This window comes from Rana temporaria, chromosome 1, assembly GCF_905171775.1.
Source record: "Rana temporaria chromosome 1, aRanTem1.1, whole genome shotgun sequence".
NCBI classification, from domain to species: Eukaryota; Metazoa; Chordata; class Amphibia; order Anura; family Ranidae; genus Rana; species Rana temporaria.
In genome coordinates this window covers 183,764,720-183,788,600 of record NC_053489.1, presented here as the reverse complement: position 1 = coordinate 183,788,600, position 23,881 = coordinate 183,764,720, and the positions used below count along the sequence as shown (strand labels likewise).

General features: G+C 39.8%; 1 protein-coding gene across 6 annotated transcripts in view; it reads left to right on the top strand.

Annotated features, from left to right (window-relative positions):
* The window catches only part of CCDC62 (coiled-coil domain containing 62), a 45,419-nt gene extending 21,749 nt beyond the window's left edge, over positions 1 to 23,670 (top strand). For 2 of the 6 annotated variants that reach the window (XM_040347325.1, XM_040347326.1), the window contains 7 exons: positions 234 to 335; positions 2,715 to 2,803; positions 6,013 to 6,098; positions 12,608 to 12,758; positions 20,380 to 20,499; positions 21,383 to 21,465; positions 22,064 to 22,221. In XM_040347325.1, coding sequence (XP_040203259.1) covers positions 234 to 335; positions 2,715 to 2,803; positions 6,013 to 6,098; positions 12,608 to 12,758; positions 20,380 to 20,499; positions 21,383 to 21,465; positions 22,064 to 22,094 — 662 coding nt within the window. In that variant the 3' untranslated portion in view covers positions 22,095 to 22,221. Of the gene's footprint in view, positions 1 to 233; positions 336 to 2,714; positions 2,804 to 6,012; positions 6,099 to 12,607; positions 12,759 to 20,379; positions 20,500 to 21,382; positions 21,466 to 22,063; positions 22,222 to 23,377 lie in introns of those variants that run through there. The other 4 variants (XM_040347328.1, XM_040347327.1, XM_040347329.1 and 1 more) reach the window with 4 other exon arrangements.
* The last annotated feature ends 211 nt before the right edge of the window (positions 23,671 to 23,881 follow it).

Genomic DNA, 23,881 nt, shown 5'->3' with positions numbered 1-23,881 from the left:
TCCTAAAAGTTGTTGATTTGAAAGCTGAGATTCTGAATTCTACGATAACTCATCAACTTCTGATATATGCAGTTAGTTGTGCTATGCATGCTGGGTTGTATCTGGGGCTTGTTTTATACTACCCATCAGCACCCATGTCCATTGAATGTTGTCTTCTATGAATAAACTTCACTGCAGTTTTTCAATTTGAACTGTCTTCACCATGTAAGAATAATTGTACTTGTCCATTTAAGATGACCTGAGCCAGAAGACAGTGGAAAACAATGAGCAGAGGGAAGATATCATCCGCCTAAAACAGGAAGGTGTCTACTTACAGGCTGAACTGGTCTTTGCAGGTCAGTGTATTTATTTAAATAAAAAGTAACAAAGAATAAAAAAGACAAATAAATAATTTGTGAGCCTCTTCCATAAGTATGTTCGTTTTGCTGATCGCCAATTCCAAAGCTCACTTATACCAAAACCGCTGATCATAAAATGCAATCAGCATAAACAAACAGTTCACTCAGAGCTGTTATTTCAGTTTTCAGAGGATGCTGGAGGACGCCAAATGGTTCCTGAGGAACTCTGTTAATAACTTCTTTGCATTTTAAAGTAGAGCTTTTCTTTGCATAGGCATAACACATGTTAACTTGGCTTGAGTTCTAATCTCTGCACATGTTTTCCCAGAAATCTACAAACATTTTAACATGGCACCATCCTTAAAGGCTAACTAAAATCAACAAAAATGCAAGATATTGCAGCTTACAGTGCTTACATGTGATGTCTGCATTCGTTTTCTTTTTCCTTCCTTCCTTCCTTCCTTTTTTTCCCCAAGTTAGAAACTGTTTCAGCAAATACAAAAATTACTTGTTAATATTTCCAGAAAAGCAGTGTCCTTGTCAATTCCTGTGAGCTGCACAGAATATCTTCCTTACTAGCTATGTTCTGTAAACTACCAATAGATTCAATCGAGATGACGAAATATAGTCCATATCAGGGGAGCAGCCTAGGGAGACAACCATGACTCCCTCCATAGATTGCGGAGGAGCGACATGGCCATCTAGGAACAGGTCCTGTGATATTTACTGAATTACCAGGTAAAGGCTTTAAAAAAACAAACACATGCAGCCACCACACCAAGGACTAGTAAGCTGCAATATATCACATTTGTGACTTTGAGGGTTTAGATGCACTTTAATGGTCAAGTTTATTGAGCCGTTTACCCCAGATGTCAGATATCATTAATTGGGTATCAGGAGCACAGTTTGTTAACATTTTACCTCCAGTGTGGTAGAGTACAGCATGGCATAAGATCCATTGGCTTGTATTTTTTTATATATATATATTTTCTTTGTATTCAAATGCAAAGAGCACACCTCACATCACTCTGAAGTCAAGTAACTGTCAAGCCTCTTGCACACGGACATAATAATTTCCTAATGTTTATACTCCGGATCTTGTTGATAGATCCTGATCAAAATGTTCCATAAAGCCCTTGCATATACACACATATAGGCATGTAGATGTGCATATGCATACATAAAGTTGCATACTAGCACATTATGGCTTTACCTTGCAGGTTCCAGGAAAAAAAAGGGGTTTACTACCGCTTTAATGAGAAAGGGCTCATTCACAGCATTTGGGTTGGGATGTACTTGCCAGCCTTGCCCAGCACAATCCCAATGCAAAGAAGGCAAATGCCTTGTTTCCTCTGGTGTCAGTTCACACCACTGCAGTGGTGTGAGCTGATAAAAAGTACTTTTTCGGTGCAGCAGGCAGCAGCAGAAACCACGGTATCCCAACACTGCTGTGTGAATAGAACCTAAATGAAATGTAAAAGAATAAGATGGGAATGGTGCGCTTATTCAATAATGTGCCATAAAGTAATATACTCAAAGAAAAAATATGATGAGTATCCAAACATACAAATAAATAAATAAATGTTTCCAAATAAGTCCAACTAAAGCCCAATGGTAGGAGTTAGTTCATATAAAGGCAAAAATCTCATAGAGATAACTTGATAGAAGAAAAAACAGCTAAAACATCTATCCAAACATCGAAATTTATGAATTGGCCGCTCACCTCCAACAATGACCCAAGGGTCAAACAAGGCTCATCAGAAAGTCAGATAAGGAATCCTGCTGATGGATCTGTAAAGGCATCCAGGTTCCAGGCGAAGACTAAGAACCACGTCCAAAACTTGGCATCAAAACATCTTGGGTAATTCCACATATAGAGGAAACGGCTCGCTCCAAGGAATGGCACTTCTTATATAAATGCCCCTCAAAGGACTACTCCCATAGCTTTTTACTGTGCTTTTTTTTACTGCGGTCTATATTAAAAAAAAAAATATTTTCACTATATTCACTGGAGGTTGATGGTTTATTAGAACATAGTAGCGCAAAAGTTTTTCCCTTATAACACACTAAATGAAATGTCAATGGTGACAGTTCTAACAAGAAAAAAGCAAATGGTGACATTTGCCATAAATGGTGCTTTAGTACCGTGTCCTCTCAGCGCACACCAGCAACTGTATGGTTAGCGCAGCTGCTGGTGTGAATCCGCCCTAAAGCTTTCCAGTAATAGACAAATGAGCCATCTCTTCTGTAGCACTGATGATTCTCATAGCTTTTATCTCAGTAACTGCAGCACACAGTATGCTGTATATGAATGTTTTCATGAATGTAATCACTGAAATTGATGTTTACAGTCGGCATCATTTGTTCTTGTTATAGCTGAAAGAGAAAAGCGAAAAGATCAACTTCTTCAGTTGGCAAAATCAAAACAAGACAGAGCAGACATAGAGCTGCAAAACCTGCGGCAGGTAAGGATATGAGATCACGGATCACATATAGATCACTTTTTTTTTTTTTTATAATCTCAAACCGATCTATTTTTCTTTTAAACAGCAGTTTAATTGGTAAAGTTACCTTTAAGTCCAATGAGTCATCTGTTTGCTTTTTAAACATTTCTTGACCACCTGTCTCCAGATATCAGTTATACAGCTTATAAATTGTACCGGGCGGTGATTAGGGAGAGCAAGTGTCTGGAAACCATCTGCTGTGGGTGCTGAGGACCCAGTATTTTATTACTTAATATCGCATAGATCAATGTTCAGTAAGCCATTGCAGCCATTCACAACTCCTGTTTATCTGAATGTTATTTACCTCACTGTTCTTTCTTTCTACATAAAGTGAACCTGTCGTGTCACCAAAGTGTATAAACTAAAATTTCTGGTAAAGTACAGTCACCTTCCGATGTTCTTTGAGAAAAATGGAGGTTGTCCTTTCTAACTTCAACGTCTGAAGATGATAGCTGCTTGTCTGTCACACTGGCCGCCTTATTTCTGTACTGTATTAATAACTGACTTGGAATGTGAAAACAAATAAGGATTTCTGACTCTTTTAACTTAATGACAGCCCCCATGCATATCTCATGACAGACTTGCTTAAAATACCTACACTTTCTTTAGATCATTTGCCTCATACCTTTTTGAGGACCCTGGACTTTGAGCTCAAGCTTCATACAGCTCCTTGGATTCTAAATTAATTTTGACTCTTCCTGATGCCAATTCCACCCTACCATCCCAATACCTTAGTGCAGTGGTCATCAACCCTGCCCTACAGGGCCCACTAACAGGCCAGGTCTGCAAGATAACTGAAATACATCACAGGTGATATAATTTGCTGCTCAGTGATTGCAGTATTCTAGACCTCTTCTCCCCATGGTAATACATAAAACCTGGCCTGTTAGTGGGCCCTGTAGGGCAGGGTTGATGACCACTGCCTTAGTGTATGTGACACATAGTGGCTTTGCAAAAAAAAACGGTATCATATCTCAAAAAACCCATAGCGAAGGAAAAAACAGCCATATAACCACATATAACCACTTAAGCCCCGGACCATATTGCTGGTGAAAGACCAGGCAACTTTTTGCGATTCGGCACTGTGTCGATTTGACTGACAATTGCGCGGTTGTGCGACGTGGCTCCCAAACAAAATTGGCGTCCTTTTTTCACCACAAATAGAGCTTTCTTTTGGTGGTATTTGATCACCTCTGCGGTTTTTAGTTTTTGCGCTATAAACAAAAATAGAGCGACAATTTTTGAAAAAAAATAATATTTTTTACTTTTTGCTGTAATAAATATCCCCCAAAAATATATAAAAAAAAATTGTTTTCCTCAGTTTAGGCCGATACGTATTCGTCTACATATTTTTCGTAAAAAAAATCGCAATAAGCGTTTATTGACACACACAGCTCCCGGTTCTCGCTCTGTAACGAGCGATCGTGGGTGCCTGGCGGTGATCGTTGCCCAGTGATCGGCGTCAGGGGCGAACGCACCTCCGGCGGCGTGCGCCCCTATTGGCTGCTCGCGAGATGACGTAATATTACGTGATCTCGCCCAGCAGAGCCCACCTGCCGCCGTAAAAATGAAGCGGCTGGTCGCAAGCGGTTAAAAAAAAACCTATAACCTAGCTCAATACTGGACTCATATGGGCTAACCACGGTGACCAAATTCAGTCAAATTTCTTATATAAATTCCTAAGACAGAAGATATGTCGCTCATTGGAAATGCACTTGTTAAGATCAAAAATCCAATAGGATATGGTCGGAGGATTATGGGAGGTCCACATTAGGGCTATTTGTCTTCGAGCCAAAAATAGGGCATGCATAACCGTAATCAATTTTGTTGGCTTATACACTGAAGAGTCAATATAGTCCAATAGACATACAAAAGGATCCACTGGATGATCCACACCTAAAATCATATTAAGTGTGCTCACAACCTCCGCCCAGTAGCTCTGGGGTTTTGGGCAAAGTCATAATAAGTGTATCGGGGACCCAGGATTACCACATCTAGGGCAAGATGAATCGGCTCTTAAGCCAATAGCACACAGAAATTCCGGGGTCCTATAGACCCATTGTAAAAACAAAAGTCGGAGTCTGTGCGAAGGCGAAATAGACACAGAAGGAAGTACCCTAAGAATCCCTTCCTTAAGTATTGTTAGAAATGGGCCCAATATCCTGTTCCCACTAGGCCCTGGTGGGAAAATGTAAATTTATGAAACATGCTCTCTAATAGAGCCGAGTAGGTACCGGAGATGAGACCCTTAGTGGGGAATACTTGAACTGCTCTATCTAACACTGGGACTGAGGAAAAGCAAACAGGAAGAAGAAAATGGAGTTTGTAAAGCAGGGGTTCTAAAAATGGCGGCCCTCCAGCTGTTTTGAAACTACACGTCCCATCATGCCTCTGCCTGTGGGAGTCATGCTTGTAACTGTCAGCCTTGCAATGCCTTATAGGACTTGTAGTTTTGCAACAACTAGAGGGCCACCAGTTTGAGTCCCCTGATGTAAAGCATGGTGGAGCTACAAAAACAGATAACCACCTAGGGTTTAAATGATTTAAGTGAACCCTTCTCATATATCTATGAGAGTAAGAACTCTCTCATTCCCCCCGCCAAAAGCCCTGCAGGGTCAATAACTAGGGGAGCCGTCATTACCCCAAATAGGTGTATATTTAGTGAGGGACGAAGCCCCCATTACCGTCTTGACAGTCCAACACTTTGAGCAACAGCACAATAGCGGGCATGCTGGAAAAAACAACCCCCCCGATATTCCCTCCAGGGCAAGCAGCGGTGGGCGTCCCTGAAACACAAGAGAAACTAAGCGATATGAGGCAGTAGCTGAGGCCTCAGCATTCCACTGTGCAATTTGCTGCAATTGGGCTGCAAGAAAATAAATTCTCGGATTTGGAGCCGCTAAACCCCCAGCCTCCATCAGATACTGTAGATCAGTTTGACAGTTGAATGACAAGGGGCTGGGCTTAATCCCAGTTTACAGACAAGATATGACCTGCATCTAGAAAATGGGCCCCAACAGATGTCAATGAACTGACCTAGGGCTTGCATTTTTTACCAGGGCTGTTGGCTTACACATTTTGTACCTGACCGTTTCACTTTAAATTTTAAATAGAAGCAGAAAGGCAATTGCTTTTATATTGGCTACATATGGATTTTCATCTTGTTAAAGATTTACATGAAGCAGCACCATGATTTACAATTTCTTCATCTGAATTTGGAATCCAATGAGAAAACACAGACAGACGCAGATGCCAGGTAAGTAATATCCCTTAGTTGCCTCAGTTATACACCATAACAATTGTGCACAGTCCACCTCAGTTTCTGTAAATGGGCAAAATAAGTGGGTCCGGTATGAGCACACTCTTCCTCTCTCACTGCGCTTCAGCACTATAGTGAATACTTTCATTCACTAATGACTAGATGTAGAACATTTACATTTGGTCAAAGAGACCCTGTCTCCAACATACTGTAAACTTTCTGGTGTATTGCAGGCATTAAAGACTTGCTACAGTGTCTGACACAAACTGCAATAAATGCTATATCAAGTATTTGCCAATATAGATAACTATAACAATTTGTGGGGGAAAAAAAAACTGTAATAGTATTGTCTGGCTGTTGCTTTGGTACTTCCAGGCACCGACCCAGAACAAAGATAAAGCATGTGACACAGAGTGAAATCGGAATACCGGATCTGCATATTTGTTCAGGTTATTGACTATGAAAATACTGATGCCAAAGGACCACTATGACCTTCAGGCAACTAGAACATTTTCACAAGGAAATCAGCTATAGCAGCATACAGGTTGTTCTTGCAAAACATGCAAAACAACCAATTAAATACGTCTGTTTATTATTTTTTTTAGGAAAGGGGTTGGATCTAAATGTATTTGCAGAAGCTTGTGGGAAAAGTCCATAGCTTCCTATTTGCAATACACATTCAAAGCGGCAGATATGTGTCCTGTTGAATTTAACCTGGCAAAATGAACAAAGAGGAGAGGCCAAGGAGTTTGTTTCCTGCATACTTCAATTGTACTATTATTGTTAGACAGATGGTGTGTTGTGGTGTTTTTTTTTTTTTTAAGAAAACTATATAGGTTGGCTTAGTTGAACACCAGACTTTGAATGTTTATGGTCAATACTGTACATTTTTTTTTACTCTATTGTTACTTTTACAGTTGTTCTTAAAATATTGCATACTTTGGCAGAAATTGTGAAAGTTTGGTATTTATATTAAAAATATGACTAATCATGCAAAAAAAAAAAAACTATCTTTTATTCAAGGATAGTTATCACCTAAAGCCATTTATTTATTATCATATCGTTTTTTGTCTCCTTTTAAAATCATAATAACAGAAATCACCCAAAAGGCCTGATTAAAAGTTTACATATCCTGGAATGTTTGGCCTTGGTACAAACACAGAAGGTGGCACACACACAAGTTGAAATGGCTATTAAAGGTTAGTTTCCCACATTTGTGGCTTTTTAAATCGCAATTAGTGTCTGTGTATAAATAGTCAATAGATTTGTTAGCTCTCACATGGATGCACTAAGCAGACTAGATACTAAGCCATGTGGAGCAGAAAAGAACAGTCAAAAGACCTGCGTAACAAGGTAATGAAACTTTACAAAGATGGAAAAGGATATAAAAAGATATCCAAATCCTTGAATATGCCAGTCAATCATTTAATACGAAGTGGAACATTTAGGGATCTCTTCATACCAAGCCATTGTCAGGTAGATCAAGAAATATTTCAGCCACAACTGCCACAGGAATTGTTTGGGATACAAAGAAAAAATACAGGCTGCCCTTGAAAAAGATGGCGTGGTTGCTTTTAAGGAGCACAATGCGATGAACAAAAAAGAGCTGCATGGTCAAGTTGCCAGAAAGAAGCCTTTTCTGCACAAGTTCCACAAAAAAGCCTGGTTACAATATGCCCAACAACACCATTACACGCCTCATTGGGCTTTTTTGTGGCATTGGTGCAGCAAAGGCTTCCTTCTGGCAGCTCAACCATGCAGCTCTTTTTTTGTTTTGTTTTCAAGTATCGATGAATTGTGCTCCCTAAAAATAACCACATCATCTTTTTCCAGAGCAGCCTGTATTTCTCCTGAGGTTTACCTGTGGGTTTTACTTTTTGCACTTGTGACTGCAATCTTTCTTGATCTACCTTGGCTTGGTATCAAAAGATGCCCCACTTCTTTATAAGGGATTAAACTGTACTGACTGGCATATTAAAGGCTTTGGGTATCTTTTTTTATATTTTTGTCCATCTTTATAAAGTTTATAAAGTTCCATTACTTTGTTAAGCAGGTCTTTTGACTGTTTTTTTTCTACCTCCTCATGGTGCAGTGTCTAGCCTGCTTAGGGCATCCAAGTGAGAGCTAACAAACTCATTGACTATTTGTACACAGACACTAATTGTGATTTAAAAAGCCACAAATGTGTGAAAATTAACCTTGCCATTTTAACCTGGGTGTGCCACCTTCTATGACTAAGCACTAGTTTCAGTGCGAAACGCGTCAGCAGACGGGTTTTATTTTATTTTGCTGTGACTTGTAGTGCTGTCCTTCTTTTAATAAAAGGCTACAATTTGTTCAGAGTGCGGCTGTCCAGAGACAATCTTTGTTCCTGATGTGCCACCTTCTATGTCTGTACCAAGGCCAAATTTTCCACTGTATATAAACTTTTTTTTATCAGAGCCATTTGGGTGATTTCTGTTATGATTTAAAAAGGATCCAAAAAATGGTAATGGTAAATGTGATCATTATCCTTAAATGACAGTTTTTGGCATGATCAGTCATATTTTCAATATTCATGCTGAAATTTCACAACTTCTGCCAGGGTATGCAAACTTTTGAGCCCAACTGTATATACAACACGTCTAGTCATTTGAATAATTTTGTATATACAATGTGGTTGATTTACTAAGGGCAAATATACTGTGCACTGAAAGTGCGCTTGTTCCAGAGCTTAGTAAAGGAGGTAAAGATTCACTTTGCAAAGAATACACAATCACAATCCGATGCAAGGAAAATAAAAAAACAGCACTTTTGCTTGTACATGTTTGGATGATAGAAATCAGCAGAGCTTCCCCTCTGATCTAGATCAAAAGCATTTGAAGTGCACAGTATATTTGCCTTTAGTAAATCGACTTCTGTGTGTGTGTGTGTGTGTGTGTGTGTGTGTGTGTGTGTGTATATATATATATATATGTGTATATATATATATATATGTATATGTGTGTGTGTGTGTGTGTATGTGTGTGTATATATATATATATATATATATATATATATATATATATATATATATATATATATATATATATATATATATATATATTAAACATTGGGGGGTTTAACTCAATGGTAAATGCGTTTTTCAGCGAGTCCACAGCAGTCAGATGTTAGGTTTGAGGGCATGGCAGCCCATTTTTTATTTAAAGGGCAAAAATAAACAGTTCACACACAGGATTCCCACGCAGGGGTTCTTCTCCAGTAATGTTCATAGAAAGAAAAATACCAAGCCTTCTGGCTCCCAGGCTCACTCAGCCTTGCAGTACCTGCTATACCTGGCCCAGTCCTGGCCTCAACAGGATTCTCCAGCTCACTGTCTTCCAGACTTCCTCCAGCCGCCTTGGACTCACTAGCCACCTCAGGTCTACCAGCCTTCCCAGTCCGCCAGGCACGAAGTCCCCCCCACACCAGGGATGTAGTCATCCAGGGCAGACAGCTTTCCACACACAGTGTGTTGAAACAGCAGCCAGCTGCACACACTCCACCTTCCTCTCCACCTGCTCTCACCAGTCCCTCATTATATTGGTTGTTCACAAGACCTGGACACAGGGTTGGAGATCCCATTCCGCCCAAGTCTCTGCAGGATCTACAAACTACACAGCCCCATCCGAACTTAGAAAAACCAGGAGAAAGCTGCCAAAACAGTTTTCTCCGTTTTTAAAACTATGCTGTGTAGTTCTGCAGTCCGCTGACATGCAGACTCTGTGTCCATTTTTGCTCCCTTTTTATTGTGACCGGGACTCTTACTATTGCAATATATATGTATATATATATATATATATATATATATATAAATATATAAACGCTTCCTGACGACGTGGCAATCACGAAAACGTACGTCGAGGCGTACAGGTCACGCACGACTGACGTACTTCCTGGTCCCGCTGGCTCTCCTTCCTAGAGAGCTGGAACGCACGTTATACGCGGCTCTGCAGGCTCCATCGCTGGTGTGGGATCACTTCTCTCCTTCCACTCACTACAACGCCTTCAACCTCAGTGCTGGGGCAAGGCACCCCTTCAAGTAAGAGGCCATTTGGCGTTGTTCTTTTGTTTTAATTCGAAATAAACGGTATTATTCTATGGCGATTTTCTTTCTTTTCTGAATGCTTCATGTGGTGTGGAGTGTGGCGGTATCAAGACTACAAGAATATAGCCTGGAATCTGATCTTTACTTATGCCCAATTTGACCTCTTTTTAGTTAAAGTGGTCAACAACTTGCGGTAAGGTGCCATCCATGAGCACTTTTGGTGATTTATCTTGCTTTGGTGAAGGTGGAAATCTTTAAATAATCAAGTTGCATCATCCTTCAAGTATCTGTCACTCATCTACTTCACTTATGGACTTTTTTTGCACGATAATCAATTATCCATTCACATTTATATGTGTTTCCCCAATTGGGGGCTGTCACTTATAATTGAATTTATTTGATTGTTTGATTAATTTTTGTCAACATTTTTTGATATTCACTCATCACTTTAATGGTCACTTTTTTATTGTTATGTATACACATATGTGCTAGCGCCTCTTATTTCTTACCCATATATATATATATATGTGAAACTCGAAAAATTAGAATATCGTGCAAAAGTTCTTTTTTTTCACTAATGCAGCTTAAAAGGTGAAACTAATCTATGAGATAGACTCATTACATGTAAAGCAAGACAGTTCAAGCCGTGATTTGTCATAATTGTGATGATTATGGCTTACAGCTCATGAAAACCCCAAATCCACAATCTCAGAAAATTGAATGCAATGCAATCAATAAAACAAGGATTGTACATAGAACAATATCGGACCTCTTAAAAGTAGAAGCATGCATATGTACTCAGTACTTGGTTTGGGCCCCTTTTGCAGCAATTACTGCCTCAATGCGGCGTGTCATGGAAGCTAATCAACCTGCGGCACTGCTGAGGTGTTATTGAAGACCAGGATGCTTCAATAGGGGCCTTCAGCTCTTCTGCATTGTTCGGTCTCATGTCTCTCATCCTTCTCTTGGCAATGCCCCATAGATTCTCTAAGGGGTTTAGGTCAGGCGAACTTGCTGGCCAATCAAGCACAGTAATCCCACGGTCATTGAACCAGGTTTTGGTGCTTTTGGCAGTGTGGTCAGGTGCCAAGTCCTGCTGGAAAATGAAGTCAGCATCTCCATAGAGCTCATCTGTGGAAGGAAACATGAAGTGCTCCAAAATCTCCTAGTAAACGGCTGCGTTGACCCTGGACTTAATGAAGCACAGTGGACCAACACCAGCAGATGACATGGCTCCCCAAATCAACACAGACTGTGGAAACTTCACACTGGACTTCAAGCATCTTGCAGTGTGTGCCTCTCCACTCTTCCTTCATACTCGGGGTCCTTGGTTTCCAAATGAGATGCAAAATTTGCTCTCATCAGAAAAGAGGACTTTGGACCACTGAGCAACAGACCAGGTCTGTTTTTCTTTAGCCCAGGTAAGACGCTTCTGACGTTGTTTGTTGTTCAGGAGTGGCTTGACAAGAGGAATATGATATTTGAAGCCCATGTCCAGGATCTGTCTGTGTGAGGAAGCTCTTGATGCACTGACTCCAGCCTCAGTCCACTCCTTGTGAAAGTCCCCAACACTTTTGAATGGCTTTTTCCTGACATTCCTCTCCAGGCTGCGGTCATCCCTGCTGCTTGTGCACCTTTTTCTTTTCACTTCCACATGACTTTCTATTAATGTTCTTTGATACAGCACTTCGGGAACACCCAACTTCTTTTGCAAATACCTTTTTGAGGCTTTCCCTCCTTATGGACGGTGTCAATGATGGTTTTCTGCACAACTGTCAAGTCAGCAGTCTTTCCCATGATTGTGATTCCTACTGAACCAGACTGAGAGACCATTTAAAGGCTCAGGAACCCTTTGCAGGTGTTATGGCTTAATTAGCTGTTTAGAGTGGGACACTTTGAGCCTAGAATATTGCACCTTTTCACTCAATTCTATTTTTCTGAGATTGTGGATTTGGGGTTTTCATGAGCTGTAAGCCATAATTATCACAATTATGACAAACCACGGCTTGAAATATCTCATATACTAGTTTCACATTTTAAGTTGCATTAGTGAAATACATGAACTTTTGCACGATATTCAAATTTTTCGAGTTTCACCTGTGTGTGTGTATGTGTATGTACATATATATAAAGAATTTTCCATTATCTTTATTGTATTGAACATTGTTACATATATTTCAAAGTCAGTAGGTTAAGATTCAGGAACCTTTTTATGCTGATGTTTTTTTAGAATACATTTTTGACAGTTTACCTGTACATCAGATAAGCTGTACACTGAAAATGTGATGCAGCTTCTATTGAGTTTTATGCCTGTAGTCATTACTGGACAGTTAAGAAAAAAAGACCGTTTTTAAGGAAAATTTAAGCTGTTGTTTGCTTTGTATTCAGTTAGTCTTTGAAGAATATTGTGGACATGACACTACCATTTTTCTTCCCCAAGCAGTGGTCCATTGAACCTCAGTTCTTTGGTCTCTGATGAAAGAGAGGAGTTCATTGGAAACCCTCAAAGCGTCCATTACAACATCTTATCAGACCTAAAGGCTCCATTGATGCAGTCAAGCCTTAAAGACTCAGGACCTTTGAAATGGCAAGTCAGTATTTTGGAGTGTGCATGAAATATCATTGATTGTTGAAATTCCCAAAATTTTTAAAAATGCAGATTAAGGGCGTATTCACACCTATGTTCTTTTGTACATAAAAGGAAGTGCATTAAAACTGATGCCACTACATTTGTTAAGGCAAATGTTGATGCACATCAAATTGCAGTATAATGCATGTCAGCCGATCACAATGCATTTTTGTGGTATCAAAGTGGCCACTTCCTCAGGACAGGTGTAAGAACACCTTAGGCTGGGTTCACACTGTCTTTGGCCACAGCTTACAGCAGAGGTCCGGTGTGTAACTGTTTGTCCCTGTTCTCCATTTCAGGGACGAATTGGGCCTGAATTCGGACCTGAAATGGAACCAAAGACGCACAGCACCCTTCTGCAATCCGCTCTGCGGCCGCCCCAGAGATATGTGAATCGGCTCCGTTGAGAGTCGGTCAGAGTCACCTGTCATGCGAATTGGATGGGGGGAAATCCCTATCCAATTTGCATCAGTGTAAACCTAGCCTTAGGGGTGCAGAGCTTGTGTACACAGCTGCAGCCTATTTGGTTTGGAGCCAATTCATGCAGTGGGATAAGGACAATTTACTCTTAGTGCATTTTCGAGATTCAAAAATACATCCCACAAGTCATGCATTGGACTTAAACCTACCCTGTATATGGGGGAAGTCACAAACAAGTCCCTGAATACTACCCTTTTTATAAAATATGAGACCTCTGCTTTAGAGTGACTCTGTCGCTAAAATAAGAATAGTCAACAATGTGCTCACTGCAAAGAAAATATTTATTACTGGCCTCTCCTGTTTCTCACATGGCCAGTTGCTCCAATATTGCAGAGAAGTCACTGCTGGAAGAATCCTTTTGAATCTCACACTTCTGGGATCACCAGCCATGTGCTGCGGTTCCTCCAGCCACCCCCTACGCCACTACAGGACACAATAGTAATGTAGGAACCATAGCATTCAATTGCTAAAAGGACACTAGCTTCTATTTGGCATCGATAGTGAAGTTTCTCAGGAAGTGGAGCCACTAAAGTGATGCAGTAAAATACAGATTTATTAGAAATGAAAAGATTAAACAAATGGTGATTCTGTAGTACTAGTATGCATAAACCAGGTTATGCAAAGCAGCAGACTTTGTACCCATCAGGTGACTCTGACCGACTCTCAAATCCTGATGGTGAGCTTCCTATATTGTTTCCATGTTTTTTATGTGGTTGCACGTGCTTCACAGCCATCTGTTGGTGGCACTGCCCTTCTGTGCATACAACCAGTTGCCTTGACCTTGTTTATCCTTGTAAAGTGCCCTGTAATTTATGTGTGTGATAAACAAATGAGGACTCACAGAATGTTACGAGTGGCACATTACTAGCCGATAACTATCTGTGTGTCATGGTTCTAAATCCAGTTTAAAGATGAAATGCTTTTATTATTGCCAGGTCACCTAATTTTAGTATTTCTACTTTACTATCTTGTGCATCATGTAGTTTATTGTTAATCATTTACTTCCTTTGTTTACTTGGTTGCCAAATTCATGATATGATCATGCAAAATCAAACCACTAAATTATTCCAGATAGGGACCTAATGTGCGTATGCAGGTATGTTTTCCAGAGTCTTATCGGGTTATCTAACTAAAGTTTCATAGGTACCTTTTCTGATTAAAGAGGAATGAAGGCCATACAAATTGTTTATAATAGCCCATAAATAAACTGATAGTTTCATAGTTCTGACATGTAAAGGACATTTATAATAGCAAGATTTTTTTTTTTTCTTTTATATTAATGAAACTTGAGTGTAAGAGAAAGTGCTGTATCCTGCAGTCAGACAGACTACTTTTATGTTTGATCAAGAAATAATATTAAACAGGATAGGATAAGTGTTTTTTTTTGCCTTCCTCTGGATTGACTCTGGGTTTGAGATTTCTATTTATCTTTTTCCATTAGTTGAACTAAATGGACTTCTTCTTTCTTCTTTTTTCTACACTTTAACTCCTGCAGCTAAAGATGTAACTTGCAGCTAAACCAGTCAAACTGAAAAGGAGGCTGCAACTACTCAAGATTTATATATATATATATATATATATATATATATATTATATATAAATAAAATAGTGATCCCCCACAGCATCACTGTGTGTTGTATAGATTACAGTAAAAAAATAGTGCAGCGCAAAAGATATTAAACAATATGTGAGAAAAAATTAAAGAAGAAAAGTCCATAAGTGAATGTGAAAAAGAGAAATCCAAATGCTTTTCAATCACGTGGTGCAGGTATGTATAAGTGACCAAATAGATGTCCTCCACCATGAATGAAGATGGCCTCTCACCTCAAGGACTTAACCTTTAGAAGGTCACTGAGCATATAAATCAATCACAAGGTCCTGGTAATGTGAATCAAGAAGTTGCTTGACAGCTCCATAAGCATCAACAAGTAGCCCATAAACAGCAGCAATGTTCCAACATAGGGGACAAAGAAGAGAGAGATCTAATGCTCTCAGTAGAAACAGTTTTTTATTAAAATTAAACATTAAAAGCACTCACATGTAAGGGCACTCTATGCCGAGTGCCAGCTGACAGGCATATATTATGGACGAGTGTAAATTGTGGCGATCGCGGGTGACGTCATGTGTAGCTCCTCCCCTCGTACGCGTTACGTCCCGTGGGCGGGACTTCCTCAGCGTGGGGCAGGGAGATACGCCGACGTCCTGCTGATAATGGTATAAATAGCAAGTGCAATGTCATGGCAACCACCACACCGGCCATTTGGACCACCCGAAGAACGCAGCCACTCACGGCTCATAGCAGAACTGCATCACAACAAGCAGCAAGGGCACAGATTGGTAAGAATGGGATTGCCACGATGCACCTGCAAAGGAAAAATCTATTAAACAGAGGCGCAGTAAATGCAGACTGATCACTGTCTGCATTAAGAAAGACTTTGTTCTATATTACCTTTAAAAGGATTATTTTAAAAATAAAGGCATATATATGTAAATAACAGGGGAGGGAGAACCCCATCAAAACAACACACTGCCCTGTTTTTTAAAATCACAATTAACAAAGCACCTCTGTGCAAAAACACAGAAAGGGGGAAAATGATATATTAACCCCTTCATTGCAAGAAATCTATTTGCAAAAATTAATAAGATTAATTATTAATTAAATTTAAAAAGAGACGTCATCCACGATCACCTTAAATGCAAATTGTACACTTATATAAAAACCATAAAATATACAGGTACATAAATTAATAACAAATTAACATAAAATGATAAAAACTAATAAAAATATAAATAAAAAACAAATAATATTTATCTATTGGAAATAAAACAATTAAGATCAAATTCTACGTTTAAGCCTGTGGGTGATGAAACCTTGGTTTTGAAAATCCAATAGGATTTGCGACGACTCAATTGGCGGATAAAATGTTCCCCACCTGTCAGGGCTTAGAAACTTTCTCGATCCCCCAAAATTTCAGGCCTTTTGGATTTTGTTGGTGGTATTTCCTGAAATGTTGGGAGACACTATGAGTTTTGACCCCTCTTTTGATGTTGCTAATGTGTTCTCCCACACGAACATGGAGCGCACGAGAAGTGCGCCCCACATATTGCAGGCCACATTCGCATTCGAGCATATACACCACACCAACAGTGGTGCATGTAATCAGCTGTTTAATCGGATATTCAATCTGTGTAACAGAGGAGCAAAAAGATTTGCGTTTTTTTTAATATTACTTTTAGCATGTTTACATGTCGCACAACGACCACAGGCATAAAAGCCTGACAAAAAACTGAAAAGTTTTGGCTGAGCTGTAGTAGGTGGATCAATCGCCCCAGGGCTAAGCAGTCCCGAAGGGAAGGTGCCTTTCGATAAATAAACTGAGGGTGGTCAGGAAGAACAGGGCCCAAAATTCCATCCCCCTTGAGAATAGGCCAATGCTTAGCCACAATCTTCTCAAATTTTTTATGTTGAATGCTAAAATCCAACACCATCTTATAGCTACTGGTAACTTCCTTATTAGTAGGGTTCAATACTTTATCCGCTACAATATCGCTCCTATCCATGACCCTTACTTTCTCAATCTCCTGGTCAATAGAAGACTGAGTACCCCTTTAATTTGAACTTATTGGCCAACACTTGTGACTGCAGAAGGAAATCTGATTCCAATGTACAGTTCCTGCGGAGTCTAACAAACTGTCCTCTCGGGATATTACACAGCCATAGTTTTTTATGGCAACTTGTAAGGGGTATATAGCCATTACGATCCGTGGCTTTGAAATGATTTCTAGTATGCAGCTTATGATCTTTTTTAAAAATCTCAAGATCTAAAAATGTGATCTGGTCATAGGCCACCGTCCAGGTGAGGACAATATTCCTGTTGTTACCATTGAGTCTGTTCATAAACAACTGTAGACTGGGCTTATCGCCTTCCCATACCATCACCAGATCATCAATATATCTCTTATAACAGAGAAGTTGCAGTGGCCGATGTTGGAAAACCACATCTTCCTACCGGTGGGCCATAAATAAATTGGCCACACTGGGAGCAAAACGGGCGCCCATTGCCACACCACACCGCTGCAAGTAGAAATCCCTGTTGAACCAAAAATATTTTTTTAGGAGACAGAACCTAAGACCATCCAACAGAAACTGAACATGTTGACTGCTTAAATCAGTAGCTTCTAATGCCCATAAGACTGAAGCTAGAGCCGCTTCATGATCAATGATTGTATATAAAGATCCGACATCCGCAGTAATCCAAATTGTATTTGATGTGCAGGGTAAGGTGTCAAGTATCTGGATAATTTGTTTGGTATCCCGAAGGTATGCTTCCATCTTACATACCAATGGTTGCAAGAAAAAATCCAGGTACTGACCCAACCGTGATGTTACTGAGTCAATTCCATTGACAATTGGACGGCCGGGTGGCCGTTCTGAATCCTTATGTAATTTGGGCAAAAAATATATAATAGGTGTACGACAATAAAACGGGTCCAAATAAGCCACCTCCTTATCATTAAGGATCCCTTTACTTTTGCCTACCTCTATTAAAGAGTGCAACTCCTTTTTAAAATTCACCATAGGATCACCTGTCAATAATAGGTAAGTGTTGCGATCACTCAGAAGTCTATTCATCTCTTCATGATAATAGACCTTACTGAGGACCACTAACCCCCCCCCCCTCTTTGTCTGCAGGCCAAATAACTATGTCATTGTGCCTTTCCAATGTCATAATCCCTCGTCGGATGTGTTGTGAATCCCTGACCTTTTTGATCTGAAGACCTTCAAGGTCACACTACACACCATGGCCCAGATTCAGGTAGATCGGGGCAATATTTGCGTGGGCAAAGAGCAAAGATTTTTCTCTGCGCCCACGCACATATTTCGTTTTGCCCGCGATTCACGGAGCATTAGCTCCGTAAATTGCGCGGGCGCAATGCTAATTAGCCCTGCGTAAGGGCGCCTAATGTAAATGATCCCGCCGGGGGCGGGAATCATTTAAATTAGGCGCGCTCCCGCGCCGAGCGAACAGCGCATGCTCCGTCGGGAAACTTTCCCGACGTGCATTGCGGCAAATGACGTCGCAAGGACGTCATTTGCTTCTAAGTGAACGTGAATGGCGTCCAGCGCCATTCACGAATCACTTACGTAACCAACGTGAAATTTAAATTTCACGAGCGGGAAGCGCAGCTATACTTTAGCATTGGCTGCCCCTGCTATTAGCAGGAGCAACCTTGCGCTAAAGTTGCCGTACGGAAACTCCGTACCTTGCGTGCCCAGGGCCCGCGCAACTTTTGTGAATCGGTGGTATTATGCAATTTGCATACTATACGCCGATCACAATGGCCGCGCCCCCTAGCGGCCAACGCAAGAATGCAGCCTGGGATGTGAAGGCATAAGGAGGCTTATGTCTGTCACATCCTAGGCTGCAGTCGGTGTAACGAGGTTCCTGAATCAGGAGCACTCGTTACACCGGAGCAAGTAAGCCCTTGCGCCGCGCAACCTATGGTTGCGCGGGCGCAAGTGCTTCTTGAATCTGGGCCCATATTTTTAAACACATCAAGATGCCTGGTGTCATTGCATTGAGGATTAAAGACAGATTTATTCCTTAGATTGGAATGTTTAGAGATAGATGTAGAAAAGTTTCTCTGTATAGGATCTGAAAGAAAATATTTTTTCATATTCAAACCTCGAACATACTTTTGAACATTTAACATACGTTTGAAATTTATTAAGGTTTCGGATAGGGGCGAATTTTAAACCTTTGTCGAGCACACGTGTCTCGTTGTCTGAGAGAGGGACGCCACTCAGGTTGAAAATCCCTGTACCCATTATGGCCTTTGCCTTTTGGGCTCGTCCCCCCCCCCCCCCCCCCCACCCTGGTTCCTCCTTGTTTTTTTCTTTTTAGACTGGATTGCCCTTTTCCAACCGGGCCTGGAGGGGCAAAATGTTCCAATTTTTTCTCACATATTGTTTAATATTTTTTGCGCTTCACTATTTTTTTACTTGATTTTTTAGGACGTTTTATATGAATTTATCCTGAGTGCTGGCTTGCAAATCCTTTTGTATTATTATAAAAAAAATTCCCAGTGCTGAATACTCTTTATTGTTTTGTGTTGTATAGATTGACTGGCTTAATGAACTACGTTTCCTCCTAATTTTGCACCTTAATACTGCAGGAAATGGTTTATTGCCACCTTCGCTGGGCTAAAATGCCATAAATTGCAATTGTTACTATAATGTTCCCCCTACCCACTGCCACCCATCTCTTTAGGAGAATCTCAATTCCAAGAGGTGAAGTCGGGCATTCCGATCTTATGACTCCAGATCCCTTCCACACAATGTACCCACAATGCCCCCCCCGTGTGTTGGAGATGCAAACTACTACTTGCATTGTGAGAGTGCCCCATTTTTGAGCAATTTTTGGGAAAAAAACTTGGTGTCATAAACTTATTAAGTAACAGCCCAAAAACTTTTCTACTGCATGGTCACTCTTTCTTCACTAAGAAATATATCAATTCATTATTGATCTATTTACTGAATTCTGCACAGGCTTGCATTCTAGCCCTGTGGAAACACCCCCCTCCAACCACAGAATCAATGAGACCATGAAAAAGGAACACCTTATAGTATTTCTCTATCGCCAAGATGAAATCTTTAGAAAAACCTGGTTGGAATCCCAGCTTGATTCACCCTTCCTGTGTTCTACTTTCTTATTTACGCTGCTCTCCCACGATGTTCAAGAGGTCGCTCAGCCCAGCAATCTTTTACAGAATACCTTGTATTTTTTTGTATTTATTTATAATGAATACAAGTTGTTCTCTCATTGGACCGAGATAGTGAGCATGATTTATTCACCATACCTCTGAGTAGCAACCACCCCATGTTCAGTATGCAGAAGGGCAGCCACTTGGCACAGGACTTGGCAGCAGTGATCACTGTAGTATTTGCCACGACAGTGATTCTCTGCTTCCACAGAGGTCTCACAGGTATGGAAGTTGGACCAATGGAATTATGCAATAAGAACCATACCTGGGGTTCAGCTTTAAGCATTACTTTATGGTAAAGAATATTACTGATTGTGTTTATTATTGTTCCTTCATAGCAAAATATGTGCTCACCAACTATGAAACTGCAGCGTTTGTTAGTGGAGTCTCGACAGCTTGTTGCAGATATTGAGCTTGGTAGTCTGCTTTCTACCCCATACTGTAACTCCAGCCAGCTGGTAAGTCAAAAATGGCAAACAATTTTTTTTTCTATAGCGTTCACTTTTTCTGGATGTAGACATTGAAACCCAAACTACTTATTTTACCCCCATGCTATGTTAAAGTAATTTTTGTGTTTTTAGCTTTCTGGCACTAGAGGGCCCCTCAGAATTAAGTATGAAACCTGCTATGGAAAAACTGACCCCTAAAAACCTAAATGCAAACCACACTTTTTTTGGGGGGGGCTTTATAAGGTGTGCTAGCAATAAATGATGTACTCATGTGTGGTAATTTAAAAAAAAAATTTTTTTTACAATTCTGGGGCAATCTTGTACAATTTAATGTAAACAACAAGATATGCTGTTGTACACATCAGGATAGGTGAGTAGTATAAATCCTTTTTTTACTTTTTGCTATAATAAATATCCCCCAAAAACATATAAAAAAACATCCTCAGTTTAGGCCGATACGTATTCTTCTACATTTTTTACGTTAAAAAATATTGGTTTGCGCAAAAGTTACAGCGTCTACAAAATTGGGGCCAGTTTTAATAAGTCTGCTACTGAAAGCAAGGCAAATAAATTGATAAAAAGGGATTTAAAAAGGGCAGTATGTATATTGAAACTACACACTAGAAAAAAAAAAAAAACATTTGGTTTGGGTGGACATAAATAATAATTTTCTTGGTGGACAGTGCATGTGGTATTTTTTTGTAGTCATCTCACCACAAATATACTTTATTTCAGCTTGTTGCATTTCAAATGAAAGGAAACTATAGAACACCAAGTGTATACAGTACAGGGCAACTGTTGTATATGTGGAATGGTTTAAGCAGAGGGTAGGGAAATGAATTATTACTGTTTATTGCTCTTGTCTATAATATTGTCTCTAATTTTGATGCAGTATAAAGCAGAACGCCCACACCAAGCAAATATCCAAGAGACGGACTGTATTGTCACTAAACATAAGAATTCTGATAGCACATGGTAAGATTTTGGGAAGCAAAATAGATCATATACCCATGTCAAAGTCTAGGTGATTCTGTCCCTGGAATTCATAAAGAGTGTAGTAGACGCTCATTAGAAATTGGTCTCACTATCCTGTAATAAATGGTGCAACTTGCGACAGTTTCGTATAACTGTCCGATGCATATGAAACGTGACCAAATTTTGTCCCAGACAGACTTTTGGCTGAAACGCAGTACTTGCACATGTGACAAAATTAACTCCAATATGGAATATGTCTTATTAGCCTAATATACTGATATGGATATCCAGTGATATGGCAGTATTCTTTATTTAATGCAGTCGTAGAGAAAGAATGTAAAACTGTTGCGCATATACAACTTTCATGATTTTGGTGCAGAACTTTCTGATGCCACAATCACTGCCTATATATTTTATTTAAACTGCATTTGATCCAGCACTTTTCTGTGAGCATTAAAAATACCTGTAACCAACTAATACATGTATTTGGGTAGTTATAATGTCTTAGGAAACAGGGTTAGGTAGGTTTCTGAAAGGTCACATTATGTGCAATGTTTGACTTTTATAGAAGATCTATCATTAGAATTTTATTTTACAGTTCTGTCCCCTATGGAAAGGAGTACCTGTAGGAAAAGAAATTCAGAGGGAGGAGGGGGTGTGTCGGACTCTGCATTTCTCTTGCCGTTGCTTGTCTTGCGCACCTGCGTCTACTATTTCACTAAAACAGTTCTTTTATCTAGTAATGCTGTTTGGATTTTTGGGCCAAATCTTCAAAGGAGATACGCAGGCGGAACTGCTGTTCAGCCTGCGTATCCCTGTGGCTATCTTTGGAAACGATCCTCAGAAGGATTTTTCCAAAGATAGGCAGCAGATCTGACATCTGTAAGACACTTACACTGTCAGATCTTAAGATGCAGTACCGCATCTGCCGCTGGGGGCATTTCGAGTCGAAATGCCGCTTTGCGTATGCAAATGAGTACTTAGGCAGATCCACAAAGCTTTTTAGCTTTGTGTTTTCTGCGTAAGTTACGTTTTGCATGCGTAAAATTAGGGATGCTTTTACAAGGCCTAAACTGTTTAGACCTTGTAAAAACAAACCTTTTTTTCGTTCGCCGCGTTTTTTTTTAAATTTCGAATTTTTTTTCCCGGCGCGTATTTTTTTTTTTTACCCGACGCAACTTTATTGTCCCGTCGCGATCCACAAAGCCTGGCGTAAAGTACGTTCGCGCGATGCACGTCGGGAAAAATTACGTCACACGCATGCGCCGAACGTCCGGCGCGGGAGCGCGCCTCATTTAAATAGGAATCGCCCCCTCGATCAGACGACCGCCTTGCGACGGAGGCACTTAGGTTACACGGCGTGTAATTTCTAGGTAAGTGCTTTGTGGATCGGGCACTTAGGTAGAAATTTAACGCCTGTGTAACTTAACTGCTGAAAGTTAAGTTAGGCAAGTTTTTTGAGAATTTGGCCCTTTATGTCTTCTTGAACATTGTAGAAGCTTCAAGTCCAAGGCAGGCTAATATGCAAATTGTAACACTTCTTGAAGTGTTTAGAGCAGCTCTTCCATCCCAGGTCCCTCTATTGACCAGTTTGGCCGCCAATCATAGTGATCTGCCATTATAAAGAGGAAAGAGGGCACGGGCAAGCTTTTGATAGCACTAGGAAGTGTTAAAATGTACATACTAGCGTTTTCCTGGTATTTGTAGCTCCATGGATACTTGAGAAGACATTGAAAGGTAAGCCATGCCTATATTTGATCTTGGGGCCAGATTAGTCTTATTATACTGACATGTGTATATATACATTTGTCGTGTGTGTGTGTTTTATATTTATATATATATATATATATATATATATATATATATATATATATATATATTATAAAATATTTTGTTTCTCTTTTCTTAACAGACTTCGACCTTTTACTTTACTCCTATTGTTAAACACTCGCACTCTTGTGATGAATGAAGAAACTTGTCACATTGGGTATTATTCATATGTGTCACCATAGAGTCTTTTATTTGTACAAAAGATTGCAGCGGAGATGTTGTACTATTCTTACGGTTCTTAAGCATATATCAATCCTTTATTAAACATTTTGTATTCTTTATGTACAACCCATTATTACTGCTATATTGTAACATTTTACCTGTTTAAACCGAACCAAAGGCCAGTATTAAAAAAAAAAATATTATGAAATGCAACGCTTGATTTATTTTCAGAAATTTTTAGCAACACTTTTTCTTGAAGGTTAATATGTACACTATCTGAACCAGGACAGAGTCTAAAATCAGCCTTTCAAAGTGATTCTAAAACAATTTTTTATATAAAATCTCTCCTCCTCTATCCTCTCTAGAAATCTTCCTAAATACATTTATTACCTATGTGTGTTGCTGGCTTTAATAGAATTGTTTC